This window comes from Pelophylax lessonae (assembly GCF_965119305.1).
Source record: "Pelophylax lessonae genome assembly, chromosome: 1".
NCBI lineage: Eukaryota > Metazoa > Chordata > Amphibia > Anura > Ranidae > Pelophylax > Pelophylax lessonae.
The window spans coordinates 353,390,587-353,411,355 of record NC_138768.1 but is presented as its reverse complement, the minus strand read 5'-3'; the positions used below and the strand labels follow the sequence as shown (position 1 = coordinate 353,411,355).

At 45.4% G+C, this 20,769-nt stretch overlaps 1 protein-coding gene across 1 annotated transcript in view; it reads right to left on the bottom strand.

Moving 5' to 3' along the window:
* The window catches only part of UBQLN1 (ubiquilin 1), a 124,556-nt gene that overhangs the window by 12,621 nt on the left and 91,166 nt on the right, over window positions 1-20,769 (bottom strand). Inside the window, exon 8 of the mRNA XM_082248183.1 lies at window positions 2,957-3,040. Within this exon, the coding sequence (XP_082104309.1) occupies window positions 2,957-3,040 (84 nt within the window). The remainder of the gene's footprint in view (window positions 1-2,956; window positions 3,041-20,769) is intronic.

The window sequence follows — 20,769 nt, the reverse complement described above, 5'->3', positions numbered from 1 at the left end:
GACACTAGGCAGAAAAAGAATATGGCTGTGCCTATGGGCAGTCCCAGGGGGTGTACTCCCTCTCCCTGCTATAGATACTCAGTTTTGTTACAAGCAGTGTCAGAAGAATTACAACCCCACAGAGCGGTGGGTTCTGTGTCCGTCAATGATCATCAGAGAAATGGATTATACTGCAAGTCAAAAAAAATCCCATTCTAAACAGCAGCCTGCAAAAACTTTGCAGCCAAAAGAAGAATCCGCAGATGCCAACACATCCACTTTATAGAACTGTGTAAAAATGTTTACCGACGACCAGACAGAAGGCCCAGGAGGCACTGAGCGCCCGAGTAAAGTGCGCCTTGACAGGGAAAGGAGGAATCTGACCCTTATTGGAATAGGCCTGGATCACGGTCTGTCTGATCCATCTGGAAATGGTCGCAGAGGAAGCGCACAACCATTTCCGAGGCCCATCTGTGAGCACAAACAGGGAGTATGACTTGCTAAAAGACTCTGTAGCTGCCAGGTACACCCTAGCTGCCCGACCACAGCCAAGGCATGCAAGGCAATTTCCTTAGGATGTTTTGGCCTGGGACACAGGGAAGGCAACACAATGTCTTCTTTCAAATGGAAATCAGAGACAACCTTTGGAAGGAACGATGGACAGGGTAGAAGAACCACCTTATCTCTGTGAATCCCCAAGTAAGGTGGACTGGAGAATGCTGCCAGTTCCGACACCCTGCGCGCAAAGGTGATAGCCACCAAAAAAGCCACATTCTGAGACAGTGTAAGCATGTGAATCTTCCAAGGTTTCTCAAAGGGAGGCTTCTGGAGGACCGAAAGCACCAAATTGAGGTCCCAAGGCGATAACGGAGACCACACTGGAGGAACCAAATGTCAAACACCCTGAAGAAAGGTATGCACCAGTGAGTGTGTGGCCAAGGGTCGTTGAAAAAGACCGCCAAAGCCGACATCTGGTCCTTGATGATACTCGAGGCCAATTTCTGCTCCAACACCCCGTTAAAGGCAGGTCAACATCCGAGCCACCAAGGAGTGAGGATTCACACCACGCGAAGTAAGTCTTCTACGTACGATGGTAGGATCTTCCTAGAAGTAAATTTCCTAGCTTTTAACAGCTTTGGAATCACGGATTCAGACAAACACCTATCCTTTAGCAACTGGCTTTCAACAGCAAAGCTGTCAAAGCCAGTGACTGTAAAGCAGAATGGAACATTGGCCCTTGGGACAGCAGATCCTCCCTGAAAGGAAGCTTGCAAGGAACGTCGGCAACCAGTCGCACCAGATCGGTGTACCAGGCCTGGCGAGGCCAGTCCGGGGCCACTAAGATGACCGGAGTCCTCGATTCTGTGTAGAAGTCTTGGCAGATGCTTGAGAGGAGGAAAGGCGTAAATCAGATGATACTGACCCCACGGGGCCACCAGCGCGTCTGTGGCATCCGCCAGAGGATCCCGTGACCGTGCCACGAACCTATGCACCTTTTTGTTGAGCCGAGACACCAACAGATCCACCTCTGGGGTGCCCTACCAGAGACCGAACTGTTGAAACACCTCCGGATGAAGAGACCATTAACCCTGGTCCAACGCCTGCCGAGGTAATCCACCTGCCAGTTTTCCACTTCATGAATGTGTACAGCGGAAAGTGCTGGAACTAAAAGTTCTACCCCCCTGAGAATGCCTGCTACCTCCAGAGCCGCCAGGACACTTCCTGACCCCCTTGGTGGTGATTGACATAAGCAACGGCTGTGGCACTGTCTGAATAAATGCGCACTAGACATCCTTGGAGATGATCTGTCCAATGTTCCAGAAACAGTCTTATCGCTCGGAGCTCCAGGACAATAATCGGTAGTCTGGACTCTTCCAGGGTTCAGACCCCCTGAGTAGAATTTGTTGAGAACGCCTCTCAACCCAGACAGGCTGACCACCGTCCAATACAAGGGGAGGAAGGATTTGCCCAGCCGAAGCACCAGAGAAAGAAGCTACCAGATCAGGGACCCTTTTGTACCCCGGCTCAGCCCATTCAGTCAGAGTCTGCGACACCAGGGCAATGGTGAATATCGGCCTTAGTGCCGAACCAGCCAGGGTGTACAAATTGCGGGCCACTGTCCCCTCCTTCCTGTCAGCTGGGTCCTTAAAGGCCGGGAACTCTTCAACCGGAATCATGGTTGCCTAGTTTAATTTGGAAACCGGAGGGTCCACCACCGGTGAAACAGTCCACTTGTTAGGACGGGACTCCACATAGGGGTATCACCTAGCAAATCGCAAATCCAATACGGTGCGGATGGCTGGTCTCAGAAGCTATCAAAGAGTAGATAGTCTTTCATCACCTCTATGGCCTTGGAGGATTGGAGCGACGTCATGACATCACTTCCGATCCAGGCTGGAAGTAAACCATTTCTTTCGTTCATTGACAGACAGTTCCTGATCTTGAATTGAACCATTGGGTTATACTGCCCCCTACAGGAGTATGATACTAGGCAGAAAAAGTCTGGCTACGTCTATGGGCAGTCCCAGGGTGTATACGCCCCCTCTCTGCTATAGGTACTCCAGTTTTTTTTCTGCCTCGTCAGGAGTAAAGACCTAGTTCCTTGCTGGGATCTCTGATTCTGGCAATTTTTTTATTTTTAAATGAATTTTTTTTTCTCCTGGTTTTTTCCTGTGAGATCTGCAATAAACTGCCGGACTGGGCGACGGACTGGATAATCTAGATCCCGTGGTCACTCTAGTCTGGACAGCGAATGCACACAGACCTCAATTCCATGCTAGGTCTGCCTGGAGTTCCTCTGAGTGATTTTAAAATTTAGCAATCCACTGAACATACATACAAATATTATAGCTTTATATGACAGGAGTGCTTACGTTATGGATGTAAAGTGAAACGAGATCAAAGGTTTAGTGTTCACTCAAAGGCTAAAGGTATGTTAATATTTACAAAAGCTTTGACTGATTATCTTTACACACACCTGTTGTAAGAAAACTGGCATCTGCTGTCTCATTTGATCCTGAAGTTGAGGATTCCCAGCAAATAGAGGATTATTTTGCAACATCTGATGAGAAAAAGCATTGGTTACATTGCGTTTAAAAAAAGCACAATAAAAATGAACAAGCTAAAATTATCACCTTATGAAATGCCACTATTTTTGCAATGTGCTTGATGTAAGCAGGTGCACGGCATATGAATACAAAATGTGATGTAGCAGATTCACAAAAGCCAATCACTTGGCCAGAGAGCAACCAGACTTCACATTTCAAATCTAGCAAAGAATCAGATTTGTTGCAAATGTTTTATAAGTACATGCTACTCCTATCATTTTTTCAGGTCATTTGCACTCAAAAAACAAAACCATATGTATACCAACATTCCCCCCCCCCCCCCATCCCACCCACAACTATCTGCAGTACTATTAGGGTTGCAGGTTTTGTTGAAGTATCATGCGTTTTACTTCTGTTAGTATCATCAGAGGCACCTACTTAACACAACTAAAAGTGGAACTAAAGTTAAAACAATTACATGCAATGTCAATTTTGCAATAACCTACAATTACCTGTTACCAATTGCCTGTTCGCAATCCCCTGCAGAATTGTAAACTGAGCTGCCCATGTGCAGCTCAGTTCACATTCTGGCACACTGCCTGTATGTTTGGATGACTGCACACCAAGCAGGGGAGTGATGTCATCCTGTGTCGGCCAAATGCAAGTATTACTGCCTTAGTTTCACATTGTTCAATTTAGTTTCACAATTAGAGGTCCTAAAAGGGGTAAGTGCCAGGTAGCCAATGCAAAAATACAAAAAAAAAAAAAAAAAAAAAAAAAATTTGAGGCCCAATATTTTGTATTGCTTTATGCATTGCAGAATAGGATTATTGTCCCCATAAAATACCTGGAAGTCCACTGAAGAAGAACACAGGAAGTCTTAAATCCCAACTCCAGTCACAATTGTTTTTTCCCATGCAGCTATGCCGCAGGGGCCGGTCTTGCACCTGGAAGACCGAAGGATTAGGTGAGTGAGCATCTCTCAGCTCTCCTTTCCCCTAGGCAAAAAACAGCAGTTAACCCATACAGTGCAGGCACCACCCCACTGCATGGGAGAAAACAAATTGCCCAGGGTTCTGCTTTAAATGATAAATTCCCCTCTAAGGGAAGAACAATAAAATGCGCATATTTTTGCAGTCATGGATCGTGGGTGCAATGTCAGGAGCCTGCACGCTCTCCCTCCAGCTTTTTGCCTGTAACCTCTGTATGGGCTTATAGTTTGAAATCTGGAGGAAAAGTGAATAAACTACGAGTGCACTGATCAGCATGCTCAAAGTCCCCTTACACTACAAATCTGTATGCCACGGTGGCAGACGGGACTTGTAGAGGATTCATTTACAGATCACTGCTAGTGGATTCATTTACAGGTTTCTGTGAATGAATGAATGAATGAATGAATGGACAGGGCTGTACAGGGAGAGCCATGCTCAGCCACCCAGATTTCAAAATGTGACCGCAGATGAAGAGGAGAGGATCCCCCGCCCACAGGGAAGGGGGGCAAGGGAGCGCTGCTGGAAAATGTTACAACCCAATTACAGGTGTAAAATGCAACATTTTCCAAAGAGGTGAACCTATCCCTTAATCCTTCAGGTTATATTGCTACCTACAGGAGAATTGGTCATTGTCAAGCCAAAAAAAAAACTGTGGGCCAGCCTGGGGTTTAAACCCTCCTAATATTAGCATATCTGTTTTGTGACGACAGCAGTATCAAGAGCAGGATCATAAACACAAAAGGTGTGAGACCTGTACCCCACAACAGACTAAGAAAAGATTCTATAGCAAGAACAAAAATCTAAATTTCTCTTACGTCCTCTGACAGACGCAGCCTCTTCCAAGTTTCATCACTATTGGGTAATGGCGCCCTCTGCAGGAGCAGGCTAGGTAGTGAAACTTCATTAAAAAGCTTTACCTAGACACACCTAGGGGTTGTCCCTCTCGACATTACCCTCAGACACTTAGAGCTTACTAATCAGTTTCTTGCTGCCTAGCTCAGGAGTAGGACCTAGGATACCCTGCTGGGACTCTGGTCTCAGTTTTTTGTTTTATCTTTGAAAAATGTTTTTTATTTTCTTCACTCACTATCGCTAGTAGGGGATCCTCCTGGAGAACTACAAGCGACAGCCGGGCTTCGCACTGGATAATCTAGATCCTTATGGTACCCCAGCCTGGCCTACGAGCATGCGCAGGTTGTGGTCCGCCCAGGCCACGACGGTGCCCCGATGGATGGGGAGAAATTCTTCGTCGGGACGCATCAACCTGGAACGCCCTGTTTTGCAGCTTCCCCTTTTGGCTGACGGTACCCCCACTCAGGGTGGGAGGGGAGCGGTCCATGATATGGTGAGCGATGCTACCCCCCGTGTCCCTGGGACAGTATTTTGGGTGTGGTGTGATGTGGGCCCACTCCTGAGGATGTCAGATCGGTGGTCTCTGTGTGGTCCCCCCTGGCCGGTCTGGACAGGATCCTGCCTCCCTGCTCCTTATGGGGGGCGCTCTCTAGCGGCGCCCACTGCGTGGGGGGTGTAGGGCTCCTATCTTGTCCTGGGGGCTTCCTGTAGTGGATTCCCGCGGTGGCCAGGGTCCCTGGGCTCCTGACTGTCGGCGCAGTTTTCGGCCACCATTTTGGGTGAAGTCAAGCTTGGCTGCATCAGTGTATGGGCAGCAACCATTCTTTGCGTTAACATGTGCTTTTGGCACCATCTTGGATGTGGGCAGTCGCATTGTAAGGGCAGTGCCCATTTTCCCTATGCTTTCCCATATCTTTTCTATTGGCATCCATGTTTGTGTGGCTCAGGGCGCTTGTCGGCCTCTAGTGAATTAGGTCACTTCCTACAGCCATCTTTCACTTGCTGCAGAAGAAGCGTGGAGAGCGGTTTGTTTTTCTCGCTCTCTCAGCACTATAAGGGGTTTTATTGCTTTTTGGGCATTTTTCCTTAGACACATTGCTTTCTTAGTTATCTGGCAATAGAGAGGGGGACTCCAGCAGCAGTGCGGGATCGCGGTGCGGACCGCAATCGCCGATTTAAAGGGCCAGTGTTCCTTTTTTTGTATTTCTGTCAAAATGGAGTCCCAGGGTGACAATTTCCCCACTGATCTTGTTTGTGCATCCGGGGCATCTGGATCACCTTCCCTAGCTTCTTTATCTGCAGCCCTTGAAACTTTGGTGCCCAAAGTTGATCTTATGATGTCACAAGGTAATGTTCAAAAACGTCTGATGCCCTCTCAGTCTTCTGATTCAGAGCCTGATATGGTTGCCACGGACACTACCCTCCCTGAGGGATCCCAGTCCGTACACTCAGATGGGGGAGGAGAAGGAGTCCTCCGCCGCTGCAGCGCGGGAACGCGCTTTGGTTGAAGCACTTGTTCGCTCCGTTAGGGAGACTTTGAACATTGATGATGAGCCCACCCAGTCAGGTAAGCGGGTTTCCTTCGGGTCCCACAAAGCCCAGAAGTAGGGTCAGGTTTTCCCCTGCCCCGAGAAGTTTCACGATATCGTGAACAAACAGTGGCTTTCCGTTAAGCACGTGCTGGCGGTGCCTAAGCGTTTTCAATGCCGTTATCCCTTTGCAGACCCCGTTTCCAATCAATGGACGGTGTCACCTAAAGTGGACCACACTGTTTCCAGGTTGAAAAAAACCATGGTGGTTCCAGTGGAGGATTCCCCGGTGTTTAAAGACCAGATGGATAGGCGCGTGGAGACTCTTTCCCGCCAAGTGTACCTGGTGGCTGGCTCACTCCTTTAAGCTGGTGTTCGCTTCCGTGCTGGTCTCTCAGACGGTTACGGAACGGATTAAGGTGCAACTTGGTGGAGGGGGGGGGGGGCTTTTTGGGGACTCCTTGGATGAGATTGTCAAGGGTCTCACAGGGGGTAAGAGTACCCTCCTGCCCCAATCCGCGAAGGGTACATCGCCCCGCACGCGGCTGGTTCCTTCCTTCAAGGCTCATCGGGGGCCCTTTCTTGCCTCCAGGGTATAGGAAAAAGGGAAAACCTTCAAGGCCTCCGGCGGTAACAAGCCCTGGTCTGGTAAGCCCAAGGTCGGTCAGTCCGGTGCTGCGGCGCAGTCTTCTTCCGCATGAAGGGACACCCTCACCCGTTTCAGGGGTGGGGGGACGTCTGGGTTGCTTTCAGGAACCCTGGTTGTCCCCAATTCAGGACAAATGGGTTCATGAGCTGATTCGTTCTGGGTACAAGATCGAATTTCGATCTGGCCCCACAGACAGGTTCTTTCCATCAAATCTCCGTCTGTCTCCCGATCGCCTGACAGCTCTCAAGGGGGCAGTGCAAGATCTTCTTGCTCATGGCGTTATTTTCCCAGTTCCAAAGCGGGAGAGATTTGGCTGGTTTTATTCAAACCGGTTCACAGTGCCCATGAAGGAGGGCAAGGTTCGTCCGATTCTGGACCTCAAGTCACCGAACCGCTTTGTGTAGGTGCAGAAGTTCCGGGTTGGAATCCATCCAGTTGGTGGTGGCGTCTTTAAGTCAAGGGGATTTTCTGGCCTCCATCGATTTAAATGATGCGTATCTGCACATCCCCATCTACGAAGGTCATCTCCACGTCGCAGTGGCAGAGGAGCACTTTCAATTTGTGGCATTACCCTTTGGTCTAGCTTCGGCTCTCAGGGTCTTCACCAAGGTTTTGGCCCCGATGCTGGCTCTGCTGCGCAAGAAGGGGATTGCGGTCCTCGGTTATCTGGACGACTTCTTGTTGAGGGCGAGCTCGTGTGCCACCCTGTCGGGCGATCTGACGGTCACAGTTCAGACGCTCCAGGAGTTCGGGTGGACCATCAACTTCCAGAAGTCGGCACTGAATCCGTCAGTACGTCTGCAATGTCTGGGAATGGTCCTGGACTCTGCTCAAGCGAAGGTTTTTCTCCCGGAGGAAAAACTTCCGACTTTGCAGGGTGGGATCGGGTCCCTCAGGGACAACAATATCTCCTCCCTATGGACCTGCATGAGGTCCCTGGGGCTAATGGTTTCAGCTTTCAAGGCGATCCCGTTTGCCCAGTATCACACAAGGAATTCTCGCCAAATGGAAAAAGGATCCACAGTCCTTGGACAGAATGGTGTGTTTGAGCCGTCTCACGAGGACGGAGCTTTCATGGTGGCTTTTGTTACCCACTCTGAACCAGGGCAAGTCCTTTCTGCCTCTGTTGTGGACAGTGATCACCACGGATGCCAGTCTGACGGGCTGGGGTGGAGTACTGGACACTCTTTGTGCCCAGGGTTCGTGGTCGTCGGAGGAATCCTCCTTGCTGATAAATGTCCTGGAGCTCAGGGCGATAAAATTTTGCCTGCTCCATTGGGCGACTCAGTTGCACGGTCGCCCAGTTTGGGTTCAAACCAACAATGTGGCTTACATCAATCACCAAGGGGGTGCCAAGGAAGTGGCCGAGATTCTGTCTTGGGCTGAGGCACACATTCCAGCTATCTATGCTGTTAACATTCCTGGAGTGGAGAACTGGCAGGCGGACTATCTGAGTCGTCAGTCCTTGGATCAGGGGGAATGTTCCCTGCATCCGGAGGCATTTCGGCTCCTGTGTGCCCGGTGGGGGAACTCCGGACGTGGATCTGTTTGCGTCTCGTCTCAAAAAGGTGGAAAGGTTCATGGCCAGGGTTCGAGATCCTCTGGCAGATGCCACGGACGCGTTGGTGGTGCCTTGGCACCAGTATCAGCTGATTTATGCCTTTCCCCCAATTCAACTGTTATCCAGGTTCCTTCGGCAGGTTGGTGCTGGAACGGGTACAAGTGATTCTGGTGGCCCTAGACTGGCCTCGTCGGTCTTGGTACGCAGACCTCGTCAAGATGGTCGTCGGGCCTCCCTGGCGGCTACCTCTGAGGGAAGATCTGCTGTCTCAAGGACCGATCTTCCACCCTGCTTTACGGTCTCTGGCTTTAAACAGCATGGCGGTTGAAGGCCAGGTGTTGAGAGACTTCACTTTGTGCGAAGCCCAAGCATCCCAAGGAATTTGCCTTGCATTCGTTGGATGTGGTTCGGGCGATCAGGGTTTACCTGTCGACCACGAAATCCTTTAGGAAGTCTGATTCCCTGTTTGTCCTTCCTGAGGGACCTCGGAAGGGTTTGGCTGGGTCCACTGCAACCATTTCTAAATGGATCAGACTAGTGCTGCAACGATGCGTCGACGTAATCGATTAAGTCGACTACAGAAATAGGTCGACGTGCGTAAAAGGCGTTGATGCGTCACACGCCCCCTGCTCGTGCCGGCTGTTCTCCTCCTACCCCTCCTTAGAGTGCCCAAGACATGAAAAGACCAGGAAAGACTGAAAAAAGACTGAGGCATGAAAAGACTGGGAGACAAGGTAATCACTCAGCTATGTCGGGGTCAGTGTTTGCTGCAACCCCTGCTGTGAGAAGATCCACAAAGTACACCATGCTGCTGCTGATGGCAGAGAGCCGTTTCCAGCAGAAAAAACAGCTCGTCGCAGCTTAGAGAAAGATTCATACAATACTGTGCAGGCTGATGGACATGTCTGTAGGTTCAACTGAGAAAGGTTTTTCTTAGTTTCTGTTATAACATTTTGTAAATAAGGAATTCATTTTTCTCCTTCAATCATGGGCACTGATAGGCTTTACCTCGCTCTCATCTAATAAAGTATATGCACACTATAGAGCTTTCCCTGCTCTCCTCTCATATAATAAAGTACACTATAGATCAGTGCCAGCAGCTTTGCTTTTATGCTATTTCACTCATCTAATTTTATCTTTAGCGCAGAAATTTCCCTTTTTACATTTTATTTTTGCCACTTCATTTTTGTATACTGTAAAAACTTCAACCACATTTAAGTATTTTTTGGGAAAAATTTATCAAAAGTTGAAATATTATATTAGAAGATGTACGTATCATTTTTTGTCAAGTTATTTAAAGCAGTGGTCCTCAACCCTGGTCCTCAGGGCCCACTAACAGGCCAGGTTTGCAAGATAACTGAAATACATCCCAGGTGATATAATTTGCTGCTCAGTGATTTCAGTACTCTAGTCTGCATCTCCCTAAGGTAATACTTAAAATCTAGCCTGTTAGTGGGCCCTGAGGACCGGAGTTGAGGAGGATCAATTAGCTATTCAAAAAAAGAACACTCAATTAAGCAAAAAAAATTAAATAAAAATCGTTAGATTAGTTGACAGACAAAATAATCGTTAGTTGCAGCCCTAGATCAGACAGACTATTGTTCAGGCCTATTCACTCAAGGGTCATGTTCCTCCTTTCCCTGTGAGGGCACATTTTACTAGAGCAGGGAGTGCCTCTTGGGCTTTTCGCCATCAGGTTTCTGTGGCTCAGGTGTATAAAGCGGCGACCTGGTCGTCTGTGCACACTTTTACCAAATTCTACAAGATTGACGTGATGGCATCCTCGGATGCTTCCTTTGGCCCCAAAGTTTTGAGCGTTGCGGTTTGTTGAAGAGACTTGTTTTCTCTTCTTGGGGTCAATTTGTTGTTATGGGGTTAGCTCCTGTTGGTTGAGCTTTTGTTGCCCTGTTGGCCACGTTTTGTTCTGGCCTTGTTGGCACGTTACCGTTCTGTTGGTCATGTCTTTTCCCACCCCTCACACCTGCACTGCTTTGGGACATCCCAATAGTGATGAAACTTGGAAGAGGCTGCGTCTGTCAGAGGAATTTTTGCAAGAACTTACCGTAAACTTATTTTCTCCGAGTCCTCTGACAGACGCAGACCCGGCTCCTCTATTTTGGGGTGGTTTGTCTTCCTGTATTGCTTGCTACGAAACTGATTAGTAAGCTCTAAGTGTCTTAGGGTAATGTCGAGAGGGACAGCCCCCAAGGTGTGTCTAGTTAAAGCTTTTAAAAGAAGTTTCACGACCTAGCCTGCTCCTGCCGAGGGCGTCATTACCCAATAGTGATGAAACTTGGAAGAGGCAGCGACTGTCAGAGGACTCAGAGAAAAGAAAAGAATTTTACGGTAAGTTCTTACAAAAATTATATTTTTCTTTCTTGTTCACTGTGGGACACACACAAAAAAGTCTTCAACCTTTGGGCTGTCCAAAAGCATTTCAACAGAGGGATGGGCAACACATTAGCCAGCCACTAACAAGCCCAAATAAACATGAACTGGGGACTACTTGTAGCACAAAAAATTGTCTGAAGGACCTTAAACCTGAAACTTGCATCAGATGGGACAGCAACATCCTGTAAACATAAACACAAAAGAAGGGCGCACCAGCCTAGCGCATTATCCTCAGTAGGCTTTTATTAATAAATTGTTAAAAAATGTCTACTCACAAACAAGTGATGTAAACCAGCATATCAACTCCGACTAACAACGTCCATGGTGTTGGAGTCCAATATCTTGTCAAGATGAACGGCTGATGCGTTTCGAGGCAGTCAGAGCCTCTTCCTCAGAGCCTAAGGGCCATGTCTGAACCCTTGATTATATATATATATATATATATATATATATATATATATATATATATATATATATATAGTAAAAGGCGTTTCCAAATGACCCCAAAAGGGGAGGAAGTACCTCCCTTATGGGTGTGGCCACACAGAAGTCATTAGCTGAAGCTTAATATATACTTGTCAAAATACATATATCAATACAATGCAAAAAATCTCTATGTAAATCAATATTGCACACAAAACCTTGGTAGCTTATTACTGATAGCATACATGTATATTACACAAGTTATTACCATCTGCGTTGAAAGCTGATCTACAAACATTTGCATTTCAAATCATAAAACAGCTCGCACATATACATTTCTAAAACAGGGGGAAAGGGATTAAATGATAGCCAAGAATAGTTTGTCCATATCCCACCATTAAAGCTCCAAGGGCTAATATCATACTATACCACTAAGAAGTAATAAACTGGCTTCGGCTGACCAAGGACAGGCAGTGATGGTCATCAGTGTGGTATATTAGGCAGTGATCTAAATGTATTCACCTTCGGTTGATTGTCTACTAATCCGGGCTTCATAATTCAAGCTATTGTTTGTAAAAGGGAGGAGGGTTGAAGGCACGTGGTGGAATGCACGCTAACCGTCCACGGAAGAGCCGTGCGTTCCACAGTATGACGTCAGTTCCGCTCGCGTCTGACTGGCAGGCTGTGGAACGCGCGCCGCCGCACCCGGAACCACCATGCGCTCCAAGAGAACGATGTAGGTAATGTAATGCGTGCATCACTACCGACCTATGTCTCTCCCTCCTCCTACGCTGGGCATCAACACTGGAAACATAGTATCGGAAACCTTTACCATACTTATACAATCATATCGACCATGGCCAGTCATTCCCTGTCCTTGCTATTTGAAGTTTTTTATGTATATGAAAAGAGTTATACATTGTAAAAAGAAGCCATTATATCCAATGGGCAAAATGTATTTATCCTTATTGGGCCCAATTTATCTATTAGGTGAGCCTAAGACCTCCAATAGAGGGACCTACATAATAAACTAAAAATGAATAAAAACTGGTAAACAATTATTAATAATATATGTAAAAAAATCCATGTACTTGGTATATATTAGAAACACAATTGTGCTAAAAACATTAATAAACTTAAAAATATAATATAAATATATATATATATATATATATATATATATATATATATATATATATATATATATATATATATATATATATATATATATATATATAAAATCCAATATATATTGCGTATGGATCTGAGCATATAAACGTGGCACACCATATGTCTCCTCAGAATCTACAAAAATAAATGTAGCAAAATAAAAATAAAAATTAGGTACCATTGAGGAGAATAATATATCTCATTAATATAAATGGATCTCTCCTAAAATGCAACATGCTGGTCAAAATGTAGTATGTGTACGTGTTACTAAATAGAATGGGGAAGTCAGCTATCTAACACATGCACATATATGTATATGAATATCCATATATCTAAATGTATCGGTACATCTATGTGCTCAGACCACTGTTAAAAACTTTAGCTAATGGGGTCACACGCATAGTATAAAAACCATAAGACAAAAAACTAAAAACTAAAATACTGGACCAGCTACCTAGTATTTCATCATCTTAGAGAAAAGAAATGAAGGAAGAAATTTATATGGCTTTTAGGAAGGAGTGGGACTTCTATACATACCGCTCCAACTGTATAATTAACAGAGAGAATTAATGTATAAGGTATAAAAACAGCCTATATGTATGTATATATATATATATATAAAAATATATATATATATAAAAAAGCAAGCAGTTGATGGCACACTAGTGACCAAAGCCAGCAGCTGCGACCAATGTGAATGTCAAATATATTCGTCAGACGATAAGGAGAATGAATCAATTGGAAAGCTGGAAAAGAGAGGAAGGGTAAATAGAGGGGGAAAGACAACTCGGGGATGTGCAGGAACGGATCCAAAAAAAGGGGGGGGGGGGGGGGGAGAATGAAGTACTGATCCATACTAGAGGACCCCCTGAATCTCAAGGTCCTCGTTCAGGCCTGCTGGGGCCATAGACCCCCAAGGTAAAGATCCAATAGGATTCCCTCCTACATAATTTTTGGAATCTGGACCATTAGTCAGGGTCCTTGGTCATCACCTCTATACCGAAGACTCTCAGACCCATTGGATCCCCATTGTGATGCTGTTCAAAGTGATGAGGTATGGAGTAGCTATTACGGTCTTTAGTACCCATTTTGATTTTCTTATTCAGGATACCGCATTTATGCTCTCCAAATCTTACTCTGAGTGGGTGTATCATCCGTCCCACATACAGCAAACCACAAGGGCAAACGAGACCATAAATTATATATTTAGTACCACAGTTGATGAACTGTTTGGTTTTCCTACTGCGGCCATCTGAACCAGAAACTTCACTCTTCTTGTGCCACATAAATGGACAGGTTCCACAGTTCCTCACCCCACATCTAAAAATTACCTTTCTGGTCAAAAATAGTGAACCAGGGATTGCTTACCGGTATACTACTAAGAGCTTTTGCTTTCCGAACTTTACTGGGAGCAATTTGACTCCTAAGATCCCTGGGTTTCCTGAACACTATTTCTGGAACGGGAGGAGGCAAGAGGTTTCCCAAAATGGGATCCCGTTTTAGAATTTTCCAGTTACGCTTAAGTGTGCGCTGTATATCAAAGGCCCTGTTATACATGGTGCTGAATCTAGTTATCCCCATTTCAGATGACCTGTTGTGTTGCTTCTTAGACTTGCCACCATGGCCTGCACTCTTAGCCTGGGAAACATCATCTAGACCTGTATCTCTCCCATACAGCTGCCAGTATTTGGCATAGGCTTCTTCGATTCTCTTTTCCAGGAATCCGTTCTTCAAGATCAGACCCTGTTCCTCATAGTCCGTGACACAGTACAAGTCCTCTGGAACCTGCAGAATTGGCCGTAGGGTACATTTCGAATCCATCTTGGGTGATGGTTACTCTTTGCGTGTAGATACGAATTCCCGCTGCTAGGTTTAAAGTGTGGATATAATATTCCCATTTGGTTCGGCCCGCAGTTCCAGGTCCAGAAAGACTAGACTGGTGTCATCTATCACATGGGTGAAGGAGATTTCGAAGGGATTATTTCCGCAGTGGTGAATAAACCCTTCCAAGTCCTCCCCCGTACCATCCCAGATTATGAGTATATCGTCAATATATCTGGCATATAGTGCCAGATGGGCTCTATAGGGGTGGTTGTTCCATATATACATATAGATCTTCCCAGTAGCCCATAAAAAGGTTTGCATAGCTGGGAGCAAACCTAGCGCCCATGGCAGTACCTTTGATCTGCCTAAAATACTCATCTAAATAGGTAAAGTAATTGTGATTTAAGGTGAAACTGATAGAATTCACCAAAAAATCAGCTTGAAGGGGATGCAGAATACTTGATTTTAAATAGTGTTCTACAGCTGCAAGTCCAAATTCGTGTTTAATGGACGTATATAAAGATGGGACAGCAACATCCACCTGACAGAACCTAAGAGAACATGTGAACAGGAGACCAGGAGGCAGATGTACAAATCTGAGAAACAGTTCCTGCATGCTGAAAAGTCCAAGAGGTGCTCACAGATCTAAAAGAAAACGCCATAAAAGGAAAAGGGAACCTAATCCTCGGGACATAAGCCTGAACAATGATTTGTCAGGGGCACCTACAGATAGGGGGGGGGGACAAGAACCTGGGGCACCTTTACGGGGCCCATCCTTAATGACAATAAGGGAATCCGTATTTCTGTATAAAGCAGTGGCTGAGGCAGACTTGCACAGCCTGCTTAACATCCAGACAATTAGGCTCCATGTACACGGGACGCTGGAAATGGCCGTTTAGGAGCAGTTGGGCGTTTTTTTCAGAAGCCCCTAAACCCATCTATATTTTATCTTATCTGTCCATGTACACCAGGTCGTTTACAGTCATTTGCAGGCAGTTGCGTTCAGGGACTGTTTTTAGAACGCAATTATTTGCGTTCGAACGTGTGTTTCCCGGCGTTTCAAACGCACAAACGTGTCCGAACGCGATGACCCGCGTTTAGCGTTCGCGTTTTTCCATTTTAAAGGGGAATAATTTTTTTGACCTCTAGGAACGCTTCTAAACGCAAACGCCCGCAAACGCCGCTAAACACCCGCTAAACACGGGTACGAACGCGACCGAACGGACGTTTCAAACGTTCTAAAAATTCCAGCATTCAAAGGGACTTTTAACAACGTCCCGTGTACATGGAGCCTAAGGGTTATTTGCTTTGAGGAACAGGTACCAGACAAAGGGATGGGAGAACAATGTCCTGGTTAAGATGAAAAGCAGGGACTACTTTCGGAAAGAAGGAAGCCATTGACTTTAAAGGAAAACTCCAGTCAAAAATGACATTTTTCCTATTAATATTTTATTAAATATCTTTATCTGTGATATTATTCATTTTCTGGCTAGCTGCTTGCGTAGCTTAGAAAGCCTGTTCTTCACCAACATCACTACCTCCCTTTATCTGAATTTTCTAAGCTGTATTTTACTTCCTGAAAAAGTTATCCGTTTTTCTTAGTCCGAGAGAGAGAGACCAAGAGAGTCACATGACCAGTCCTATCTATGCAATTTGAAAATCAGCGACCTTGAAAAAGGTACCTGCACTACTTTGATGCAACTTCTGATGCGACTTTGATCCAACTTTAAACTCTCTACTGGCTCAAAGTCGCATCAAGGTTGCACTCTAAATCGCAATAGTGGAAACGTAGATTATAGCTCCATTTCCACTAGTGTAACCTGTCATGCGACCATGACAAGTCACAGCCTAATGATTTCAATCTGTTCCCATCTATGCCACTTTAAAAATCAGTGACTTTAAAAAGGTGCCCGCACCACTTTGATCCAGAGTGTAAAGTTGGATCAAAGCTGCACTCAGTCGCACTCTAAATTGCACAACCTAAGAGTCGCACTAGTGGAAACGTAACCACTAGGTGACTTTGGATTGCGACTGAGTGCAGCTTTGATCCAACCTTACACTCTCTGGATCAAAGTCGCATCAAAAGATGCATCAATGTTGTGCAGGTACCTTTTCAAAGTTGCATAGGTGGGAATGGGTGCCATTGAAATCAAAAGGCTGTGACTTGTCATGCGACTGAGTCCAAAGTCGCATGACTAGTTACACTAGTGGAAATGGAGCTTTAGTCTACATTTCCACTATTCCGATTAAGAGTGCAACTTTGATGCAACTTTACACTCTGGATCATAGTCGCATCAAAAGTTGCATCAAAGTAGTGAAGGTACCTTTTCAAGATTGCTGATTTTCAAAATTGCATAGATGGTAACGGGTGCCATTGATTAGTCGCACTAGTGGAAACAGACTTAGTGTTGTTGCCTGCACTATAATCATTGTAGACTGTGAGCCCCCCAGAGCACTTCCATCTACACTGGCAGTTTCTGAAGCACAGGGAGAACCAGATTCAGATCTCATGAAGTCACAGGGTAACAAAAAGTTAGGGATAAATGGCAGACACTGTGTACAAAGGGCCCTAAACAAAGAGCAAGAGACTACTGGTCCTCTAAAATAGAATAGAAAAAGCAGAAGCCCGACACCCAAAGGGATTGTAAAGTCTTAAAATGTTTTAACCTTAATGCATTCTATGCATTAAAAGGTAAAAAAAAACCTTTATTGCTGCAGTGCCCCCCCCCCCCCCCCCCCCGCTTTTCTTACCCAAGCCCATTCGTTCCAGCATCGTGCACGAGCCCAGCGGCTCGAGCCACTGGCTCTCATATCAGTTAAGTATAGGTTTGTTATTTTTATGTTAAAAAATCCAAACCTTTACAACCCCTTTAAAGGCATTCTGAGCCAAACACTGCTTCAGACTCGGTTACAGAAAGAAGTGCATTCAAAGGAGAAGGAAAGTCCCTAGATTCACAATCATCTCAATCTCAAGTTAAGTATACCTTCCACATCTGATGATAGATATTGCAGGAAGCAGACTTCCTAGCCCTGAGCATTTTAGTAATTACAGATTCAGAGGGGTCCCTGTCCTTTAGAACAGCCTTTCTCAACCGGGGTGCCTCGGCACCCTGGGATTCCCCCAGAGGTCCTCAAGGGTTCCGCGGGAACATGGTAGAGAAAGGTTGTCAGATGAGCCTGAGATCCTGATCCCAAGTGGACCTGTATAGTAAGAGAAGAAAACGATGCTCCAGGTGTGCGATGATGAATTGAGGTGGAATATCTCAGAGTGCCAGCCCCGGCCTGCCTCCGTCTAAACTTGCAAAGATAGAAACGGCCACACATCCAGGAATTCCAATAGCCTTTATTTTCAAAGTGATGACACCAAAGATACAAACATGATGTCACGTAGGCCGCCCTGTACATCAGCACTGGGAGGGAGCTTGGTCAGTCTCAGCAAAGTAAAAGGGAGGGGGGAGTGTGCTGTGCGCTCCGTTTTGCCCTATAGTTCAGCACCCGTGTGAAGAAAGGTACTGTACTAGAACTTTTTAAATGTGTGTGTGTGTACAAGTGTCTGAATGTGTGCGCTCATGTGTACAAGTGTCTGAATGTGTGAGTGTGTTTGAGCGCACGCACATCTGGTCACTTGGAAGCAGTAGCTTTTAGGTACACTCTAATGGCTCTAACTATATCCAGGTAATGTAGAGGAATTCCTTTGGATGCTTAGGAGCAGGGCACAATGACAGCAGGACAATATCCTCATTGAGATGGAACGCTAAAACCTTTTGACGAAAAGATGGGCTTGGGTGTAATACAACCTTGTAACAAAGTATGTGAAAAGGCTCTTTACTGGCAAGGGCTGCTAGTTCAGAGACATGTCTGATTGACATAATGGATACCAAAAATCTACTTTGCAGGAAAGAATCTGCAGGGGAATACCACTGGTGGGTTAAAAGTGTGGTTTTTGCAAAGCAGAGAGAACACAATTAAGGTCCCAGGGAAGCACAGGGTGCTGTAAGTTGGGCCCTAACACGAGACATGTCTTGAATAAAAGATTTTTAAAAAGGGAGGGCAAAGCAAGATGCCTTTAAAAAAAAAAAAGATGAATGAATCTTGTCCATTTAGAGTGCTAAGAGCCAGATTCTGGTCAAGACCTGCTTGTAGGAAGGCCAGAACAGCGTAATTTCTGGAACTGAATTGACTGCGCTCACACTAGGCAAACTACAATTTCCAGATTAAATAATAAATCTTCCTGGAAGTGGCCTTTCTTGCTTTCAAGCAAGCTAGGAATCCGACTTGAAAAAAAATTGGATTTTTGACTTGCTGTAAAATCCATTTGTCTGATGTTCATTGACGGACACAGCACCTTATTTTCTTGACAGTTGGGTTATTTTGTCCCCTACAGGACTAGGACAACAGGCAGGAAAGTGCTTGACTACACCTATGGGGCAGTCCCAGGGAGTATACTCCCACTCTCAGCTATAGGTACTCAGTTTTGTTACAAGCAGTGTCAGAAGAGAGCCAACTCTACAGAGGGGTGGGTGCTGTGTCTGTCAATGAACATCAGAGAAATGGATTTACAGCAAGTCAAAAATCTAATTTTCTCTTTCGCTCATTGATGGACACAGCTCCTCCTCTTCTTGACAGCTGGGACGTTCCAAAGCAGTGTCAAACATGAGGGGTAGGAACAGCAAGAAGCTCTCAGAAAAATAACTTTTTCTGGAAGAAAGACTTTTGCTTGGGATGTATTCAGATCAAACCCAAGTATTCTAGGTGCAGGAAAGATGGAGAGCAGATTTGTTGAAACTGATCACTCCTTCTGTAGAAGGTTGCCCAAATGCAGTTCTGAGAGAAGCAAGCAAGGGTTCCAAGACCTATGTGAATACCGTTGGGATCAAAAGATAGGCTGAAGGGCAGTGTAACAAGCTTGAAGTGGTTTTCTGCCACTGCAAAGCGTAGAAATCACTGAAGAGGTGAGTAAATAGGAACATGTAATATAGGCATCTTGGATGTCCATGGATGCCAGTATTACCCCTGTCTCAGAGAATATATTACAGACCTTGCAGAGATTCCATGCAAAATTTTGCAATGTGAAGAAATTTGTAAAGGGATTTTAAGTCTAAGATAGGACAAATAACCCCAATGGGCTTTGGCACCATGAACAGGTTTGAGTAGAATCCCTTAAGCCTGTTCTGTGGTGGTAATGATTCAACTACTCCCAGGGACAACAGGTGGTTTAGGGCATTCTGCAAATCAGACTGTCCTTGGGCACTTTTTAGTTGATTTAAAAAAGAAAGCAGCGAAGCAGCAGAGTTTTGAACCCTTTTTCTACTAGATAAGAGTTCAAAGGGGCGTGACGAGACAGAAGAGAGTCAAATGTATGTATGTATGTATTAATGTGAGTTAGGGACCTTAGATTGTAATTGTACGCTCCTTGAGGGCAGGGACTGATGTAAATGTGTGATGTATATGTAAAGAGCTGCGTAAATTGACAGCGCTATACAAGTACCTGAAATAATAATAATTTGCACAATTCCAATGCTTTTGTAGAGAGACAAATGAGCTTTAGAATGCATGTTTCATTAACCTTCCTAGCGGTATTCCCGAGCGTGGCTCGGGGTTAAATTTCAGAGCCAAAAACGGTAACCCCGAGCCACACTCGGGGTACCGCCAGAAGCATCGCTGGATCCTGTAAAAGAGGTTTCTTACCTTGTCACCGGGATCCAGCGATGTATCTCAGCGGTATGCGGCGGCGGATCTTCCTCCCGATCCTCTCCGTGCCCCGGCTTCCGTCTCCTGCGACGTGACGTTCGCAGGGGGTGGAACCGGCGGCAAATTCAAATGTAACCAAACACACTGATACCATTCAAAATAAAATAAATTCACATAACATTACCCCCCAGTGCTCTTCCTGCAGTTTTACTGTACTTTTTATGTGTGTATATATATATATTTATTATATACACACACACATACATACACACACACACACTTTAAACTTATTTATAGATTTTTATTATATTATAATTTATGATTTTGTGTCTCAAACTTTATCATACCCGAGATGTTATAAAGAAGAATGCACAGTAAAAAAAAAAAAAATGTAAATAGTTGGTTTGGGCTGCTCATTCTCAAGAATTACATGCAAAATAATGGTACCGCTTTCAGCACCTAAAATCCGAAAGAATCATACCGCCAGGGAGGTTAAGCTCTTTCCTCAAAATGACAGTGCGGAGGGGATAAATCTTCCACAGCTTCCTCCAACACTGCCTCAAAATTCTCTTCATCCGATTCCAATTCTGTGTACTCTAGGACTAGCCGGTTAAAAAACAGAAATAGGAGATGACCACATTTACTGGTCTTGCCAGCAGAT